General features: G+C 42.2%; 1 protein-coding gene across 1 annotated transcript in view; it reads right to left on the reverse strand.

The window, feature by feature from the left end:
• The window catches only part of brf1b (BRF1 general transcription factor IIIB subunit b), a 136426-nt gene that overhangs the window by 61660 nt on the left and 60460 nt on the right, over nt 1-14306 (reverse strand). The window contains exon 12 of the mRNA XM_014145094.3: nt 13575-13877. Coding sequence (XP_014000569.1) covers nt 13575-13877 — 303 coding nt within the window. The remainder of the gene's footprint in view (nt 1-13574; nt 13878-14306) is intronic.

A 14306-nucleotide genomic window follows, 5' to 3' on the forward strand; every position in this document is an offset into this window, starting at 1 on the left:
GCACCATCCCTACGGTGAAGCATAGTGGTGGCAGCATCAGGGACTGGGAGGCTAGTCAGGATCGAGGGAAAGATGAAAGGAGCAAAGTACAGAGAGATCCTTGATAAGAACCTGCTTCAGAGCCCTCAGGACCTCAGACTGGGGCGATGGTTCACTTTCCAACGACCCTAAGCACACAGCCAAGCAACGCAGGAGTAGCTTCGGAACAAGTCTCTGAATGTCTTTGAGTGGCCCATCCAGAGCCCGGACTTGAACCCGATCAAACATCTCTGGAGAGACCTGAAAATAGATGATCAGCAACACTCCCCATCCAACCTGACAGAGCTTGAGAGGATCTGCAGAGAAGAATGGGAGAAACTCCCCGAATACAGGTGTGCCAAGCATGTAGCATCATACCCAAGAAGACTTGAGAAGTAATCGCTGCCAAAGGTGCTTCAACAAAGTACTGAGTAAAGGGTCTGAATACTTAAGTAAATGTGATATTTCTGTTTATTTTTTATAAATTAGCAAAAAATTCTAAAAACTCTTTTGGCTTTGTCATTATGGGGTATTGAGTGTAGATTGATGAGGGGAAAAAACAATTTAATACATTTTACAATAAGGTTGTAACCTAACAAAATTTGGAAAAAGTCAAGGGGTCTGAATACTCTCCAAAGGCACTGTAGACTAAGGACTAGATAAAGTGTATTTTTATCTGGAGTTTTTCCTTATTGTAGGTTACTACTTTTGCCACTTTTAGTCTTAAAATCTTTGGTTGTTTACTACACTACTCACTCTGTTTATCACATGGCCTCATGTGAATCCTTAAAGAGATGGGTGATAAGGCTTAAGAGAGTGTGAACAATGCTTAATGGGTGTAGAAAATGAAAATGAGAACTCTCCAGTAGGTTTACCAAAACATTCCAGGGCCATTTTCTCAAAAGTGGGGTTACAAGTTCATCAACTTTCAAAGCAGAATTACTGTACCATTATTCCTCAACTGCAGTGTATGATATACAATTTTCTAGCTCTGAGTCTCTACTTTTATGCAATTTAAAAAACAAAATTTAAAATGTTGCTACATCGGACCGAATCCAGGTGGTGGGTCACATTTTTGTAACATGACACATTACATTATATTACTTGGGCATGTAAAGCTCACCACACACCTTTCCCCCCTTTCCCCTTGCTCCCTCCCCTCCCCTTCAACATTCTCTCACTTACAAGCATAAAATGTTTCTCAGGACAATATCCAGGCTTCTCTGCTTCGTAGCCCTAGTATGTTTTCTGCGTGACAGGCCCTGAGTGTAGCTGATGTGTGTGACTGTGTACACCAGGAGGGGTGAAAGAGAGGAGGGTGCCGATTGCTTGTCTCCCTTCCTGTCAGTTGTCACCCGTTCAAGGCGAACTCCTCTGTGGTAAGCTGTCAGTTCCACACACATACAGTGTGTACACACACAAACACTGCATACTCTGTCTCAGGAACCACATTAATAAGATATAAGAAATAACAAATCTCCTGAGATAACACTGCAAAAAAGACAAACCGGAACAGTGTTTACTGTCCCTTTAAGATGGAGGCCAGGTGGTACGGCAGAGAGGAGCTGCAGCTGTACTGTCACTGGCAGGGGGGTAGGCAGGTTGGCCGGAGCAGCTGTCTAATTACATCACGGCAGGAGGTCAGCACACGGCCAATCACCCTCCTTCGCTGACACCTTGCAGCTCCAATAGAGGACAGAGGGAGAGAGGAAGGGACCGTCTGCATGGACAGCATAATAGAGACCTAGAAAGTCACTCAATGACGTTGACCATAGTACTGCTTTCTGCATTGAAAAGGAACATGAGGAAGGTCTGCACCCAATATTTACAGTGAAAGAAAGCAAAGTCTTTAGTGAGAGCTTTTGACAACACATGGCTAGAAGCCAGGCCTGGCTAAACATGCATTTGAAGTACCAAATACATATTTGTGAAAATCTTATAGTAAATCATTTTGTGTTTCTTCAAAAACACATTTAAGAGGTACCAGTTCCAGAGTTCATGTAAGTCTAGTCTATATTCAGAAATAATGCAACTAGCTGAGCATATACTACGAGCTGAGCATATTGGCTCAAAAGGCAGAAAACCTGATTCAACAAGCAGCCGGTATAGCCACTAGTAGGAATACCATCAAGTGAACCACTGTCCATGCTTTCCCTTCAGACTACAAGCCACACCATTTGCATGTTACACCCTGATGTCAACGTAAAATGCTCAACGTAAAATGTCACTCAGGGAGATGTACTCGAGCCAAACTCATTTTGAGAGATTATAAAAATCCAGAAACATTGTTGGTATTGCATTTGTTGGATTGTAAAAGTAATTCACATTATATATATATTTTTATCATAAAGTCAGCCAACACTGTTTACATTTAATTTGTTAATTTCATTGAGGTAATGGAAAAAACGCTCAGAGGTGGGGTGTGGGAGGGGTTGGGCAATTGTACCGTTATTTTGATTGATTGTGTTGTTTATGTGATTCCAATAAAAATGAATTGTTTGCAAGAAAGAAAGAAAGAAAGAAAGAAAGAAAGAAAGAAAGAAAGAAGAAAGAAAGAAAGAAAGAAAGAAAGAAGAAAGAAAGAAAGAAAGAAAGAAAGAAAGAAAGAAAGAAAGAAAGAAAGAAAGAAAGAAAGAAAGAAAGAAAGAAAGAAAGAAAGAAAGAAAGAAAAACAATTCAGGCCGAATCGGGAGGATTGGCAACCGTAGCCTCAAACCCACGTTGCAGTACACCACCAAGCGAGGTTTGTAATTCACAGAGACGGTTTCTGCTAAACTCAGCCCTGTAGTCTAAGAGTCTGCCACAGTTTTATTCAAAAAACATAAAGTTAATGCCAAACCTCGTTTTTAAAAAACAGTCTACAACAAGAGACAAGTTTGCTCAAACCCTGCAGAATATAACCATGTTTCACTGGTCTTGGATTGGATTTACTGGATAATTCTATATCTGGCGAACAGCCGCTGCTCTACTTCGGGGAATAGGTCTCTCCTTATCTTGTATTTAGGCTAGTTACTTCTGTTTAGATCTAGTGTGAAGAGACATTTTGATGACATCAGCATGAACTAGTTACAACTTTATTCAGAGGGAGATGCCTCTGGGGAGTTAAAAGTGTCGTCCTCTCCTTGGGAAAGTGGGACTGCTTTAAATAGGCACTGGGTTCGAAGGAGGTCGTCACATCATCGGTCATTTTGGCTCATCATGGAGCGTCTATTGAGGGCAGATGCACTTAGTGGTGCCAGAATGCTGGGGTGACTGGAAATAAAATGGAGTCCACAGGAGCTACTGTACAGACAGCCTGCAGAGAGATGGGCCCGGACTGTCAGCTTTAAAGAGTGAGGGGGGTGGGGGTGCCCAGTAGACCTCACACACACACACACACACACACACACACACACACACACACACACACACACACACACACACACACACACACACACACACACACACACACACAGATAATGCAGAGACAGACAGGCAGGGAGGCACAGATTTATATACCGCCACACAAACAACACACACACATACTTTTAGGCAAATACCTGCGCAGACACACTCTCACTTTTGGACTTTATGAGAATGCTATGAAGTCCAAAAGTTATGGCCAGAGTTAGAAAGTTGGCTGTCAGAAATATTACAATGTAAATTTACTTTAATCCATCTGTCTGCATATTTCAAGACATGCAGTGAGATATGCAATGGGTTGGACAATACTCTTCTCATCAATTATCTTGAAAAAACATACACTTAAAAACTGGGAATCAACCAATCCTCCATCGTTAAGTCAATGGAAAAATCATATGCTTCATTATGTAAATATTGAAAGAGCGTGGGGGTTGGAGAGGAACAAAATGGTGCAATTTGAGGATGTGGCGGAGAGTAGTGCAGACAGTGGAGATAGAGGTGGGAACAGGTGTGTCTGGGCAGCTGTGATGTCGTCGATGTTTGTGTGCATCTGTATGTTGTCTTTTGTATGTGTATGTTCTGTATTGTTTGAAATAAATAATTAAATAAATAACACCAACACATTATCACCCACTCATAAAAACACACCGACACCTACACGGCAGGGTTTTAAGTGAGCAGGACGCTGAGCCAGTGAGCCCACGCCTATATTTCTGCATGTGTGTGGGATTGGGGAGATTTATCTCTGCTAAAGCCACTAAAGCCCAATGTTTACGAGTCCTGGGGCCTGAGCCTCTCCCAAAGAAGCTTTCCCTCCAGCCGCTCTGTTCTGTCCAAAATTATTCCCTATATAGTGCACTAATTCTGACCAGAGCATTATGGGTCCTGGTCAAAAGTAGTGCACGATATAGGGAATAGGGTGCCATTCGGGACACACCCCTCAGCTTCCCAGGCACAAGGACAATGATGAATAATATCCATCCACTCCACATAGCTCCCGTTACCAGCTAGCTAGCGACCTATAAAGAATGCTAGCCCAACTACATTTCACATCACAGACTTTTATTAGGGTTCTTGTATTCAGGGAGCATGTTAGCTAGTAGTGCTAGTGCGCAAAATATTTTATTAGGGTTCCTGTATTCAGGAAGCGTGATAGTAATGCTAGCGCTATCTTTTTACTCGGCTTACTATAATTCAGAAGTGTGTTGGGGTGCCTCAAGGAAATATGAGCCAGTTTGCTTGGACAGGCGACTCCGGTTATAGCCGGAGCCCAACGGCCAAGTTGAGAAGGAAATGGGAGGTCAAATAGGGGTAAAGAGGGTCGGGTCAAGAGGCGAGCAGCTGTGAGGATCTGCAAGGCCTGACCAATGATCTACTAATATAACATTCTATTTCACTTCTCATGCACATAACCATTTCAATGAATGTGGAATTTCTACAAATCAATAACATCATACTATCACAAAGAAAAAAAACTTGGAAGTGTTTTTTCTCTTGTCCCTGATAATGATGCTCTTAGCCTGAATACTGTTTTCATTCACATTAAATACAATTTAAATATAGGACAAACTACTACAATGTAGTCAAAAGGAAGCAGCAGAACTGTAGGAAAATGATTAGGTAGTTTATATGGACTAGTAGAGTGTAAAGAAGGTCAACATCAGTCCCCAATAAATCTGAAGGAATTGATTAGACTAAAGGATTCGCACACAACCCTTCAAACGCCAATCAATGTTCTACAATACCATCCAAGGGTCCCTCACAGAACTAGGCATGCGTCTCAAATTGCACCCTATGACCTATTAGTCAAAGCTCTGGTCAAAAGTTGTTGCACAATAGTCGTGGCCAAAAGTTTTGAGAATGACACAAATATTAATTTCCACAAAGTTTGCTGTTTCAGTGTCTTTAGATATTTTCATCAGATGTTACTATGGAATACTGAAGTATAATTACAAGCATTTCATAAGTGTCAAAGGCTTTTATTGACAATTACATGAAGTTGATGCAAAGAGTCAATATTTGCAGTGTTGACCCTTCTTTTTCAAGACCTCTGCAATCCGCCCTGGCATGCTGTCAATTAACTTCGTGGCCACATCCTGACTGATGGCAGCCCATTCTTGCATAATCAATGCTTGGAGTTTGTCAGAATCTGTGGGTTTTTGTTTGTCCACCCGCCTCAAGTTCTCAATGGGATTAAGGTCTGGGCCAAGGTCTGGTCTGGGCCATTTCCTGGCCATGGACCCAAAATATCGATGTTTTGTTCCCAGAGGCACTTAGTTATCACTTTTGCCTTATGGCAAGGTGCTCCATCATGCTGGAAAAGGCATTGTTCGTCACCAAACTGTTCCTGGATGGTTGGGAGAAGTTGCTCTCGGAGGATGTGTTGGTACCATTCTTTATTCATGGCTGTGTTCTTAGGCAAAATTGTGAGTGAGCCCACTCCCTTGGCTGAGAAGCAACCCCACACATGAATGGTCTCAGGATGCTTTACTGTTGGCATGACACAGGACTGATGGTAGCGCTCACCTTGTCTTCACCGGACAAGCTTTTTTCCGGATGCCCCAAACAATCGGAAAGGGGATTCATCAGAGAAAATGACTTTACCCCAGTCCTCAGCAGTCCAATCCCTGTACCTTTTGCAGAATATCAGTCTGACCCTGATGTTTTTCCTGGAGAGAAGTGGCTTCTTTGCTGCCCTTCTTGACACCAGGCCATCCTCCAAAAGTCTTCACCTCACTGTGCGTGCAGATGCACTCACACCTTCCTGCTGCCATTCCTGAGCAAGCTCTGTACTGGTGGTGCCCCGATCCCGCAGCTGAATCAACTTCAGGAAGCGGTCCTGGCGATTGCTGGACTTTCTTGGGCACCCTGAAGCCTTCTTCACAACAATTGAACCGCTCTCCTTGAAGTTCTTGATGATCCAATAAATGGTTGATTTAGGTACAATCTTACTGGCAGCAATATCCTTGCCTGTGAAGCCCTTTTTGTGCAAAGCAATGATGACGGCACATGTTTCCTTGCAGGTAACCATGGCTGACAGAGGAAGAACAATGATTCCAAGCACCACCCTCCTTTTGAAGCTTCCAGTCTGTTATTCGAACTCAATCAGCATGACAGATTGATCTCCAGCCTTGTAGTCGTCAACACTCACACCTGTGTTAACAAGAGAATCACTGACATGATGTCAGCAGGTCCTTTTGTGGCAGGGCTGAAATGCAGTGGAAATGTTTTTGGGGGATTCAGTTCATTTGCATGGCAATGAGGGACTTTGCAATTAATTGCAATTCATCTGATCACTCTTCATAACATTCTGGAGTATATGCAAATTGCCATCATACAAACTGAGGCAGCAGACTTTGTGAAAATTAATATTTGTGTCATTCTCAAAACTTTTGGCCGCAACTGTATATAGGGAATCGGGTGCCATTTGGAATGCAACCTATGACATGACAATGCAACCTATGATTAATGCGGTCCATTTATGTGGTCAACATTGGCCAATGGGTGAGGCAGCGTCACATTTGGAATTCGGCCCATATGCCTTAAATATCTAAGGTGTCTGTGTATTTCATTATTTATAGTCTACTATGAATCATCCTCACTAATAACCAATGGAATTTTCTCCTATGAAGTGTCAAAACGCTGGCTCTCAGTATCCAACATATTTTGGGAATGAATGCTAGTGTTTCTGGTAGACTTCCAGTCATTGCGCTAACACTAGTTAGGATTGGCTCGCTGAACTCCTAAATATAAATATCTGTGGCACTTCATTCCCCTCTTCAAGGGATTAAGGCAAGGGCACCGATTAAACGTTCTGTCAATGTTTCCCAACATAATCCCCCTACCAAATCTCAAAGAACACTGACTATAAGGCTCCAATAAAAGCATTTTATGGAGCACAGATCAGGGAGAAATACTAGGGCTTCAAAATAAGGTTGTCAGAACAAGGGTTGGCAAACAACCATCCATGAATCAAATCAAATGTTATTAGTCACATTGTGCCTTACACTGAAATGCTTACTTGTAATATTTGTCGAACTTGGATATTGTACACGATCAATGCTTTGGTATCTAAATAATTTTGTATAATGGGAATCCTTCATATCATTTCGAAATGTTTAAATAATACTCTACACTTGATTTTGTTCCATAATAGAAACATAGGGTAAACTCTACTGTTATTTAAACCCTATGAGACAGGCCTTTTAAATTCAACCTGAACTTCCAGTGACTCTGTTTGGGATAGTTCCCTGCAGATTAATGAAGACTTATGACAACAGTGTGACCACTGGTCAGGATAATATCAGCCCAGCCTCACTGAGCTGCTGAAACTGAGGCAGAGAGTGGCTTTGTACCAAATGGCACTCTATTTCCTATGTACTGCACTTGTAGTGCAACACTTTTGACAAGGGAGTAATAGGAGCCATAGGGCTCTTGTTAAAAGTAGTTCACTTTTAAATGTTTTATTTATTTTAATTTTAACAGGGAAGACATTGAAACCTTTTCCAAATTCGCCCTGAATAAAACAATATACAGTTGAAGTCGGAAGTTAACATACACTTACGTTGGAGTAATTAAAACTCGTTTTTCAACCACACATTTCTTGTTAACAAACTATAGTTTTGGTAAGTCGGTTAGGACATCTACTTTGTGCATGACACAAGTCATTTTTCCAACAATTGTTTACATACAGATTATTTCACTTATAATTCACTGTATAACAATTCCAGGGAATCAGAAGTTTACAAACACTAAGTTGACTCTGCCTTTAAACAGCTTGGAAAATTCCAGAAAATGATGTCATGGCTTTAGAAGTTTCTGATAGGCTAATTGACATCATTTGAGTCAATTGGAGGTGTACCTGTGGATGTATTTCAAGGCCTACCTTCAAACTCAGTGCCTCTTTGCTTGACATCATGGGAAAATCAAAAGAAATCAGCCAAGACCTCAGAAAAAATGTGTAGACCACCACAAGCCTGGTTCATCCTTGGGCGCACGATCATCTGTACAAACAATAGTATGCAAGTATAAACACCATGGGACCACGCAGCCGTCATACCGCTCAGGAAGGAGACGCGTTCTGTCTCCTAGAGATGAACGTACTTTGGTGCGAAAAGTGCAAATCAATCCCAGAACAACAGTAAAGGACCTTGTGAAGATGCTGGAGGAAACAGGTACAAAAGTATCTATATCCACAGTAAAACAAGTCCTATATCCACAGTAAAATGAGTCCTATATCGACATAACTTGAAAGGCTGCTCAGCAAGGTAGAAGCCACTGCTCCAAAACCACCATAAAAAAGCCAGACTACGGTTTGCAACTGCACATGATGACAAAGATAGTACTTTTTGGAGAAATGTCCTCTGGTCTGATGAAACAAAAATAGAACTGTTTGGCCATAATGACCATCGTTATGTTTGGAGGAAAAAGGGGGCGGCATGCAAGCCGAAGAACACCATCCCAACTGTGAAGCACGGGGGTGGCAGCATCATGTTGTGGGGGTGCTTTGCTGCAGGAGGGACTGGTGCACTTCACAAAATAGATGGCATCATGAGGATGGAAAATTATGTGTGAAGACAGTGAAGAGGTGACTCTGGGATGCTGGCTAAGGGATGCAAAGAAAAAGCCATATCTCAGACTGGCCAATAAAAGATTGGCAAAAGAACACAGACACTGGACAGAGGACCTCTGCCTAAAAGACCAGCATCCCGGAGTTGCCTCTTCACTGTTGACGTTGAGACTGGTGTTTTGTGTGTACTATTTAATGAAGCTGCCAGTTGAGGACTTGTGAGGCGTCTGTTTCTCAAACAAGACACTAATGTACTTGTCCTCTTGCTCAAGTGTGCACCAGGGCCTCCCACTCCTCTTTCTATTCTGGTTAGAGACAGGTTGCGCTGTTCTGTGAAGGGAGTAGTACACAGCATTGTACGAGATCTTCAATTTCTTGGCAATTTCTCACATGGAATAGCCTTAATTTCTGAGAACAAGAATAGACTGATGAGGTTCAGAAGAAAGTTCTTTGTTTCTGGCCATTTTGAGCCTGTAATCGAACCCAGAAATACTGATGCTCCAGATACTCAACTAGTCTAAAGAAGGCCAGTTTTATTGCTTCTTTAATCAGCGAAACAGTTTTCAGCTATGCTAACATAATTGCAAAACGCTTTTCTAATGATCAACTAGCCTTTCAAAATGACAAACTTGGATTAGCTAACACAATGTGCCATTGTAACACAGGAGTGATGGTTTCTGATAATGGGCCTCTGTACGCCTATGTAGATATTCCATAAAAAATTCTGACGTTTCCAGCTGCAATAGTCATTTACAACATTAACAATGTCTACACTGCATTTCTGATAAATTTGATGTTATTTTAATGGACAAAAAAAATTGCTTTTCTTTCAAAAACATGGACATTTCTAAGTGACCCCAAACTTTTGAACAGTAGTGTATATATAATATAAAATAACACATATGGAATAATGTAGTAACCAAAAAAAGTGTTAAACAAATCTAAAAATATTTATATTTTAGATTCCTCAAAGTAACCACCCTTTGCCTTAATGACAGCTTTGCACACTCTTGGCATTCTCTCAATGAGCTTCACGTGGAATGCTTTTCCAAAAGTCTTCCCACATATGCTGAGCAGTTGTTGGCTGTTTTTCCATGACTCTGTGGTCCAACTCATCCCAAACCATCTCAATTGGGTTGAGGTCGGGTGATTGTGGAGGCCAGATCATCTGATGCAGCACTCCTTCACTTTCATACTTGGTCTAATAGCCCTTACACAGCCTGGAGGTGTGTTGGGTCATTGTCCTGTTAAAAAACAAATGATAGTCCCACTAAGGGCAAACCACATGGGATGGCGTATCGCTGTAGAATGCTGTCGTAGCCATGCTGGTTAAGTGTGTCTTGAATTCTAAATAAATCACTGACAGTGTCACCAGCAAAGCACCCCCACACCATCACACCTCCTCCTCCATGCTTCACGGTGGGAGCCATACATGCAGAGATCATTCGTTCACCTTCTCTGCGTCTCACAAAGACACGGCGGTTGGAACTGAAAATCTCAAATTTGGGTTCATCAGACCAAAGGACAGATTTACACCGGTCTAATGTCCATTGCTTGTGTTTCTTGGCCCAAGCAAAGTCTCTTCTTATTATTGGTGTCCTTTAGTAGTGGTTTCTTTGCAGCAATTCGACCATGAAGCCCTGATTCACACAGTCTCCTCTGAACAGTTGATGTTGAGATGTGTCTGTTACTTGAACTCTGTGAAGCATTTATTTGGGCTGCAATTTCTCAGGCTGGTAACTCTAATGAACTTATCCTCTGCAGCAGAGGTAACTCTGGGTCTTCCATTCCATTCATGAGAGCCAGTTTCATCATATCGCTTGATGGTTTTTGCGACTGCACTTGAAGAAACTTTCAAAGTTCTTGAACTGTTCCGGATTGACTGACCTTCATGTCTTAAATTAATGATGGACTGTCGTTTCTCTTTGCTTATTTGAGCTGTTCTTGCCATAATATGGACTTGGTCTTTTACCAAATAGGGCTATCTTCTGTATACCACCCCTACCTCAAAACACAACTAATTTGCTCAAACACAAGAAGAAATAAATTCCACAAATTAACTTTTAACAAGGCACACCTGCAAATTAGAATGCAATCGAGATGACTACCTCATGAAGCTGGTTGAGAGAATGTCAAGAGTATGCAAAGCTGTCATTAAGGCAAAGGGTGGCTACTTGAAGAATCTTAAATATAAAATAGATTTTGATTTGTTTAACACTTTTTTGGTTACAACATGATTCCACTTGTGTTATTTCATAGTGTTGATGTCTTCACTATTATTATACAATGTAGAAAATAGTAAAAATAAAGATAAACCCTGGAATGAGTGGGTGTATCCAAACTTTTGACTGGTACTGTATGTACACACACACAATAAAGTACATTTTAACAGATTGACCAATGTTATTTATATAAATATACTGAATAAAAATATAAACGCAACATACAACAATTTCAACGATTTTACTGAGTTACAGTTCATATAAGGAAATCAGTCAATTTAAATAAATGTATTAGGTCTTAATCTATGGATTTCATATGACTGGGCAGGAGAGCAGCCATGGGTGGGCCTGTGAGGGTATAGGCCCACCCACTGGGGAGCCAGGCCCAGCCAATCGGAATGAGTTTTTCCCCACAAAAGGGCTTTATTAGGGACAGAAATACTCCTCAGTTTCATCAGCTGTCCGGTTGGCTGGTCTCAGATGATGCCGCAGGTGAAGAAGCCAGATATGGAGAACATTGGCTGGCATGGCTACAAGTGGTCTGTAGTTGTGAGGCCGGTTGGACATACTGCCAAATTCTCTAAAACGACGTTGAAGGCGGCTTATGGTAGAGAAATTAAAATTCAATTATCTGGCAACAGATAATGTCTAGTGGACATTACTTGCATTCAGCATGCCAATTGCATGCTCCCTCAAAACTAGAGACATCTGTGGCATTGTGTTGTGTGAAAAAACTGCACATTTTAGAGTGGCCTTTTATTGTCCCCCAGCACAAGGTGAACCTGTGTAATGATCATGATGTTAATCAGCTGCTTGATATGCCACACCTGTCTGGTGGATGGGTTATCTTAGCAAAGGAGAAATGGGCACTAACAGGGATGTAAACAAATTTGTGCACATTTTGAGAAATAAGCTTTTAGTGTGTATGGAACATTTCTGGGATCTTTCATTTCAGCTCATGAAACATGGGACCAACACTTTACATGTTACATTTATATTTTTGTTCAGTATATATAAATTGTGAAGTATACATAGTGAAGAGAAGAGGTCCCAAAATCGACCCCTGTGGTACACCTTTTTGTACCTCAAGAAATCCACACTTAACCCCATCAATTCTCTTCATAGGGTATAGGGTGCCATTTCGGAAGCAGCTATAGAGAGAGGTGGTGGGCGTATTGATTGGTTAAGTGAGGCTAGGGCATGCGCTGGAGTTAATACTTTTATCCATCCAGCCGGGAGCAGAGAGCCAGAGAGCCTTTCGCTCGGCACACACTTGCTCACATCATTGATCCGGTATGTTAAATAAAATATAGAATCCACTTAAGCCAAATTAAGGCATGTGGTCAAATGCGGTCAGGGCTATAGGGGAGTCAGTGGGTATGGTGGGTAGAGAGTGTTTTAAGTTGTGTTTGAATGACCCCTCAACCCGCGACTGATGTGAGTGGGGTGTGGGGAGAACTCTCAGGCCAAAATGGCAGTTATTAAAAGGGGTGAGAGACCTCTTCAAAGAGGAGTGAGAGAGAGGGAGAGAGAAAAAGAGAGAGATTTGGGGATTGCTTGACTGACAAGAGCTCAATAGGAGATTCTGACCAAAACGTCATGCTGATAGACACACAAAAAATACATCTAAATTAAGTCCTTTCACAACCAGTATACAACCTGACTGTGACAACACAAAAGACGTCACCCTGGCGTTATTGCGACCAGTTTTGCCCACTGGCATTACTAGCTTACGTACCAGTTTGGGGGTGGACTCACAATATCACTCAAGCACAGCTCAAGGTTTTTCCCGGACGATTATGGTTAGGGGTAACGACACGCACTGTAATCTTGGGTTATTACACGGTTAAAAGGGAAGTTTAGGAATTCAATTTGATGTTAGATGGTTCCTTACCCTGAAAGTAGTCTACGGGCCTGGAGAAACTAAAATCCATGGTTCAGTTTTCGTAAAGGGATACTTTGGGATTTTGGCAATGAGGTCCTTTATCTACTTCCCCAGAGTCAGATGAACTCGTGGATACCATTTTTATGTCTCTTCGTGCAATTTGAAGGAAGTTGCTAACTAGCGCTAGCGCACTAGGTAAGTAGCATTAAAGTAATGACTGGAAGTCTATGGGTATCTCCTATGGGTAAAACTACCTCTAACTTCCTTCATACTGCACATAGATATAAAAATGGTATCCACTAGTTCATCCGACTCTGGTGAAGTAGATAAAGAAAATTGCCAAATCCTGAAGTATCTCTTTAAACAGCCACCACAAACTCCAGCTAACATAAGCCACTTCTAGCAAACAATCAATGGAAGTGATTGTGCATTTACCAAAACACTATGAAGTTGATTTGACAATGTAATCTGGACTCACCACTGTCCTTGTCCTCTGCGATGCACTCATGGATGGACTCACTGAGCCCCAGGCTAGCCGCGCTAGGCAAGGGACCCAGGATGGAAGCCAGGGAGGGGCCTCCTCTGGGTGGTGGATGTGGAGGGGGTGCCTCTGTCACTCCTTCTCCCCCTCTTTCGTCCCCTTGCTGCTCCCCCTGAATGACCTGGCAGAGGAAGTCCTGGTTCAGGTGTTGGGCGACTGCCTCCAGCTCCTCGTCTTCCTCGGGGTCCACCTCCCTGGGGCTGGAGCACGAGGCCTGAGAAAGCACCTCGTCCAGCGGGTCTGAGGGTCAGAGAGCAGAGGATGGGTCTTGGGGATATATACAGTACATACACATATTCAGGGATTGAGTCACATAGGTGTTATGTGCGTAGCTGTACTTTAGACACACACACACACACACACACACACACACACACACACACACACACACACACACACACACACACACACACACACACACACACACACACACACACACACACACACACGCTGCTCTTTTCAGAGAACTAAAAATGACAATCATCCGCAGTTCTCCGCCTGTCATTTTCAAAGGGCAAAAGTGTGACCTCATGACACTGATGAAGCACCTTGTCAGAACTGACCTACAGCGTCGCCTTGATTAAAAAAACGACAGAAACCACAGAGACGTGCTTCTTGTTGAGTTAGTAAAAAAAACACACTAAAGGCAGTGGGCACACACACACGTAC

The sequence above is a fragment of the Salmo salar genome, chromosome 15 (genome assembly GCF_965601325.2).
Source record: "Salmo salar chromosome 15, fSalSal1, whole genome shotgun sequence".
NCBI lineage: Eukaryota > Metazoa > Chordata > Actinopteri > Salmoniformes > Salmonidae > Salmo > Salmo salar.